The sequence below is a fragment of the Chiloscyllium plagiosum genome, chromosome 3 (genome assembly GCF_004010195.1).
Source record: "Chiloscyllium plagiosum isolate BGI_BamShark_2017 chromosome 3, ASM401019v2, whole genome shotgun sequence".
In the NCBI taxonomy this organism is placed as follows: domain Eukaryota; kingdom Metazoa; phylum Chordata; class Chondrichthyes; order Orectolobiformes; family Hemiscylliidae; genus Chiloscyllium; species Chiloscyllium plagiosum.
The window spans coordinates 129,612,014-129,618,777 of NC_057712.1; the positions used below are offsets into that span (position 1 = coordinate 129,612,014).

General features: G+C 48.3%; 1 protein-coding gene across 1 annotated transcript in view; it reads left to right on the top strand.

The window, feature by feature from the left end:
- LOC122540154 (sushi domain-containing protein 4-like) overlaps window positions 1–5,715 on the top strand; it is a 35,196-nt gene extending 29,481 nt beyond the window's left edge. Inside the window, exon 6 of the mRNA XM_043675469.1 lies at window positions 5,232–5,715. Coding sequence (XP_043531404.1) covers window positions 5,232–5,715 — 484 coding nt within the window. The remainder of the gene's footprint in view (window positions 1–5,231) is intronic.
- Window positions 5,716–6,764: the final 1,049 nt, after the last annotated feature.

Genomic DNA, 6,764 nt, shown 5'->3' on the forward strand with positions numbered 1-6,764 from the left:
CCGCGTCACGGCGCTGCTCGGGGCGAACCTCGGCAAACACCACTGCATTCCTCTCCAGACTTCTTCTGCATAGGCACATTCCAGAAGGATGTGTGTGACAGTCTCCTCCCCCCCGTAGTCGCTTCGAGGGCAGCGTGCAGTGTGGTTGAGAGTCCGGGCGTGCATAAAGGATCTCACGGGCAGAGCCCTTCTCACCACCAGCCAAGCCATGTCTTGGTGCTTGTTGGAAAGTTCTGGCGATGAGGCATTCTGCCAAATGGCTTTGACAGTCTGCTCAGGGAACCGCTCGATAGGATCCGCCCTCTCCTTTTCCCGAAGGGTCTCAAGTACACTACGTGCTGACCACTTCCTGATGGACTTGTGGTCAAAGGTGTTTTTCTCACTGCTTCAAACCCACAGCACTCCAACAAAATCTTCTTCACAGACACACGCCGATCGACTGGTGTGTGCTCCTCCACCTTCTTCACAGTCACCCTGACCTGTGTTGCGAATGCCCTGGCCAGGGCTGCGAGCGGCTGCTGAGGCCATAGCTCTGAGGTTGGCTGGTACCTGAATTGGCGTTAGGCCGAAGCCAGCATAAAGATCAACCAAGAGCAGGTCAGCACAACCAAACGATCCTCCAACAGCCAATCACGATCCAGCGATGGTCTCCAGCAGCTCCGACGACTCACAACACGACCCCTCTTGTATCTCCCCCACCAGCACACGTCCGCTGCATCGAAACGACAGCACTCGAGCAGAATCTCTTCCTCTGGTCCTCAGGAACTACACATATTCCGGGCCACAAGGCCGAGAAGAAGGGTATTCTTCACATCCATCTGGGGTGGGATGTGGACTGCTGTCTAGATGGGGGAGGTGAACTCATGGCAGATAGTAGGGACTGCATTTTACTGTCAGGATTTCTAGCTCCGGGGAGCAGTGGCCATCTTGTCCATTTGGTTAAAAACCACCACCTAGTTATATTAACCTCATTTTCCAGCACTTGGCTCCTAGCCTTGTGTGCCTTGGCATTGCAAGTGTACATCGAAATCTAAATGTTAGGAAGGTTTCTGCCCTTGCATATTAAGGACTCATTAAGTATTCTAGCCTTGCCTGGTGTCTCTGAGCTCTTCATTCGATCTCTTTGTTTCTATCGTACCTGCCCCACCTCACACCCAATCACTACTCGTGTACTGGGAGAAGATATTTGGAACACTTTTATGTTGGCTGATATTTCTACTCTTCCATTCAATTTTTTGCCACTTATTTCCCTTTTCACTTCCCCCTCAATGTAATGGATGTGGCCTAGCTCTCCCTTGAAGAATTTACTTTACGTTTTGGTCTCAGTATGTTCTCTAACGTCCACATTTCCAAAGAGCTCTGGTTTTTGTTCCATGTCTTTCATCCTTGTTGCAATGTACCTACTTTCTATCTGAGTCAGTGATTTACCTTATTGTCCTCATATGGACTGTCCTGTGATGTTTTGCATGACTTTTATCCAGGTCAGATTCCTTGTTCTCCCAGTGGAATTCACCTTGTCCTAATTTACCTGCCCGACTTTAGATTATTCACTGCTGTTGCCCATTACTTGTTGCAATTGTGTAATACAACAATTGCTGTTAACCCTGTGGTCTCTAACAGTAGGGAAAGTAGTAGCAATGTCTTTTGGGAATGGGAATGTGACTGGATTAGGAATCTAGAAGCCCAGGGTCATGCTTTGGAGACACAGGTTCAAATCCCAGTTCTAGTTTAAATTCTAGGGAATGTAACTGAAATCTAATGGTCAGCATGAAACTACCATTCGATTGTTTGTAAAGACCACTTTAGGAAATGAAATTGCTGTCCTTACCCAGTCTGGCCAATAGGTGACTCTAGACCCACAGCAATGTGGTTCCCTCTTAACTGTCCCTCTGAAATGGCTCAGCCAGCAACTCACTTGTGTGAGCTCCAAAAATGTCAAGAAGGATTGAAGGTGGATGGACATGTGGCGTGAAACAAGGCACTGGAAGCAACAGTGTCAAGGCCAGAGAGGTCCTTATAACCCATGGAGAGTTGTGCCAGAATTGGGAGATTTGTCCCACTGGCAGACAGACCCAGCAGAGGTGGTGGCTCACTGGTATTCAGTCAGGAGGGAGCTGCCTTGGGCACTCTCAACATGAACTCCAGATCTCATGAAGTCTCATGGTTTCAGGCTAATCATGGGCAAGAAAACCTCCTGCTGGTTACCACGCACTGCCCTCCTTTGGCTGATAAATCAGTGGTACTCCATGTTGACCATCACCTGGAGGAAGCACTGAGGATGACTCAGCAGCAGCACTACTGATTGAACTGGTCAAGGGCGTAGCTATTAGACTGGGCCTGCAGCAGGTAGTGAGGGAACCAATTAGTGGGAAAATGCCTACCTCATGTCATCCTCACCAATCTATCCTTCACAGTCTGGCCATGACTTTATTAGCAAGAACAAACCCGGCTCAGTCCTTGTGTACACAAAGTTCTGCCTTCACATTGAGAATACCCTCCATCATGTTGTGTGGCACTATCACAGTGCTAAATGGGATAGACTTCAAACTCATTTGGAACTCAAGACTAGGCATCCATAAGGTGCTGTGGGCCATCCACAGTGGCAGTTCCAGACTGGCATATCCCCCACTCAACCATTACCATCCAGCCAGGGGATCAACCCTGGTTCAATGGGGAGTGCAGGAGGGCATGCCAGGAGCAGCACCAGGCATACCTGAAGATGAGATGTTGAATCCACCAAACAGGACTACTTGATGACAAACAGCATAAGCAGCAGGTAACAGGCAGAGCTAAGCAATGCCATATCCAATAAATCAGATCTAAGCTTTGCAATCCTGCCACATCCAGTCGTGAATGGTGGTGGACAATTAATTCCCTGGAGGAGGAGGCTCCACAAATATCCCATTCCCAATGATGGCAGAGCCCAGTACATCAGTGCAAATGATAATGCTGAAGCATTCCAAAATTAGTCTTGCTGGACACGGAGTGACATTTTTGTATCTCACTATTCATTTTGAAAGTTCCATGGAGTCTTTCTGACTCTGTGAGAATCCTGAGCCCTCTGTTTCAGTGGGTCTGAAACTTGGATACCAAACTCCCTAAGCAGTTATTGGCGGTTTTCAAGTGAGTACTGTTAAACTACAGTTACACATCTGTTTAACAATTCTAGTGAGATTGCACCAAACCATCTGTCGTCCCACTTCTCCCTTGGTCATGACAAATTGTGAGTGTAACCAGAGGGGTGATATGACCAGTTATCCAGCTGTCAGATTAATCTGGTTTAGTGTTCGAAACAAGTCAGCCAGTTTTCTTTAATCAACAAAGTATAACTAAACTTACCCAAACAAACATGCAAAAATGGCTTAGACTGTTCCAGGATAGATAGGATTTATTTTCTAACATCTGAAATCAACATGAGGCAAATATGGGTAACAGACAAACTGTGGTTGATCACCCAATGTAACACACCAAATAGTGAATGTAATCAAGTTAGATCCCATGGATCTCTCAGCAATCCCCTCCTTGAGATGTGAGGGATATCGTGAATCACGAAATCTCATTAAAACTTCACAAGGGATTGCAATCCTTTCCAATGGTCTGGTGTTGACACTTTCTGGAAAACAGCTGTTGGGGACTACCTCACCAAGAGCTCATGTTCTGCTGGTTCACCTTCCCTTTGTGGGTCTACGCTCCTTTAACTTCCTAAACACTGCTCCCCAACACAACCGCTGCCTTTTCACACACAGCTCGCTTCACCAAGTTAAAACTGCTTTGAATTTTTTTCCTGGGCTCTAACCTGCCTTAGTTGCACCAAACAATGACTGCTTTTCCTGTCCACCCTCACCCACAAGGCATCTACCTCGCCCTGACTGCTCCAGAACATCTAATTCTTGGCAGTAATTCCTGACTCCAGGACCTCCTTCCTGCGTTCTAACTGCACACAGGTATCCAACATCTCTGGGCCCCTCACTGAGCCCATCAGTACTATTAACAATGCACTGCTGACTCCAGGACCTCCTTCCTGCGTTCTGACTGCATATCATCCATGCCCTAAGTCACCTGCACAGCTTTTGATTTGATTTATTATTGTCACATGTACCTGGGTACAGTGAAAACTTCTGTTCTGTGTGCAGCACAGGCAGATTGTACCACACCAAGTGCAGTAGGGTAATAGGGAAGAGCCAGGAATACAATATTACAGCTGCAGAGAAGGTACGCAAAGTGCGAGATCACATTGCATTCAAAAATTTGAGAGCTCCATTCAGAAGTCTGATTACAGCGGGGAAGAAACTGTCCTTGAATCTGTTGATACATCTGTTTAAACTTTTGTACCTACTGCCTGGTGGAAGAGATTGGAAGTTTACCAGTTAACTTCTTCATGACACCTGCCTCCATCTGTATTTGTCTCCTTCTCCAACTATCTGTGACCCCACAATTGCTCTTTGCTGTCTCCGGGTGTGTTTTGAATGATGTATTGGAAAGCTTGTAACAAGCTCCATCCTTATTGCTGGGCAAAAGCAAACACAGCTACCAGCAGTAGGACCCGAAATGGAGCAATCTCTTGGAGCTGCCTGCTGTATGAATGTTACAATGTTCATCCAGTGTTTTCTCCCTGTAGCTCAAATTTAAAAAGGGCTTCCTGCTTAATAAATCTGTGACATCTGGCATTACAAACTCTTGTGATTTGAAGAATACATTGTAAGCAGCAGCAAGATTGAACTTGACATGAACCCACACAGGGAGCTATTAAGGGAAAGGAGGAAAAGACTTGGTCAAAGAGGTTGTTTTTAAAGAACATTTTAAAAAGAGGTAAATAGATGGAGAGGGGTAGGGAGGGAATTGAAGGGGATGAAGGTGTGGTCACCAATGATGGAGCAGTGGGAATCAGGGATACACAAGATGCTGGAATTGGAACTGGAGGAGTGCAGAGATTGGAGAGGCCTGGTCAACATTACAGAGATAGAGATTTCAACTCAACAAGTAAGGACGCCAGTGGGTCAGGAAGCATGGCTGATGGAGGGACTTGGTGTGAGTTCAGAAAGTGGCCAGAGAGATTTGGATGGACTCAGGTTTTTGGAGCGGGGGGGGAGGGGGTATTGGTTTGTGAGCCAGGAACATTAGAAAAGTCAAGTGTAATTGTAATGGACCCATGCATGATATAAGTCAATACTGACACCTCACTATCTCCTCCAACAAGGTGACCTTGACCTTGTTGACTTGTTTTCCAACAGTGATCAAGACTCTTCGGGTAGCCGCCATTTTGTGGTGGTTGATGGAGTTCCAGTCGTATTGCCCACCTATGATGAAGCTGTTTGTAACCGCACCAATAGCAGCTCTGTGCCTGAGGTGACAGCCCCAGCAGAACAGGCCCAGCAAGAGGACCAAAACCCTCCGGCCTATCCTGGCCGGACCGTGGACAGGGTCGTGGCAGCCAATCCCACGCCTGCAGAGCGGCCTGGCCAATTGGACTACTTGGGGCCTGGGGAAGGGGAGGACTCATCGCCATCAATGTCATTTGGTACAGCGGCCACGCACCCCATCACCGAGGATATCGTAGATGGCCCAGAAACCGAGAACACTGCATCAACATCTCCCAGCATTAACATCGCAGATGGTGAGTGGTCACTACCTGCAATGGAAGAACCTCCAGCACTTATAAAGTTGATGATAAAATACAGAGGGAAGGCAGCTGGAGGAGGAGAAGTGACTCATTAATGGTGGAAAAAGATTCTGAGAGTAGTGACACTTTAGGAAGACCTGAATCTGGAGAAAGTGGGCCCAGGTCATGGGTAAGAGAAAGTGAGGACTGCAGATGTTGGAGATCAGAGTCAAGAATGTGGTGCTGGGAAAGCACAGCAGGTCAGGCAGCATCCGAGGAGCCCAAGCAGCTAATAAAACAACCTTCATTAGTGGGACAAGGCTGGGGACAGGAAAAGATGTACAAGGACTTGATGTCACAGAAACGGAGAGTATTTTATGCGTGGAGAAGGTTGTAGGCATATGGAAAGGTGAGGCCACGGAGTTTATTGTAAATTGGATAATTTTAATTTGAATGGAACTGGTGAGAATAATGACAGTGGAGTTTTGGATAAGCTAAAACTAGTGGAGGATGGGAACTGGCCATATTAGCATGCAGCTAGAGCTGGTCTAGGGGTCTGTAGTGGTGGGGTCTGTAGAGGCGCGGTGAGTGTGGGTAGAGTTTGTCTGTGCCTCTATAGAATTGATTGTGGGGCAGTGAGGGAGTGTCGAGGGGGAGGCAGTGAGGGAGTGTCGAGGGGGAGGCAGTGTCGAGGAGGAGGTAGTGAGGGAGTGTCGAGGGGGAGGCAGTGTCGAGGAGGAGGTAGTGAGGCAGTGTCGAGGAGGAGGTAGTGAGGCAGTGTCGAGGAGGAGGTAGTGAGGCAGTGTCGAGGAGGAGGTAGTGAGGCAGTGTCGAGGAGGAGGTAGTGAGGCAGTGTCGAGGAGGAGGTAGTGAGGCAGTGTCGAGGAGGAGGTAGTGAGGCAGTGTCGAGGAGGAGGTAGTGAGGCAGTGTCGAGGAGGAGGTAGTGAGGCAGTGTCGAGGAGGAGGTAGTGAGGCAGTGTCGAGGAGGAGGTAGTGAGGCAGTGTCGAGGAGGAGGTAGTGAGGCAGTGTCGAGGAGGAGGTAGTGAGGCAGTGTCGAGGAGGAGGTAGTGAGGCAGTGTCGAGGAGGAGGTAGTGAGGCAGTGTCGAGGAGGAGGTAGTGAGGCAGTGTCGAGGAGGAGGTAGTGAGGCAGTGTCGAGGAGGA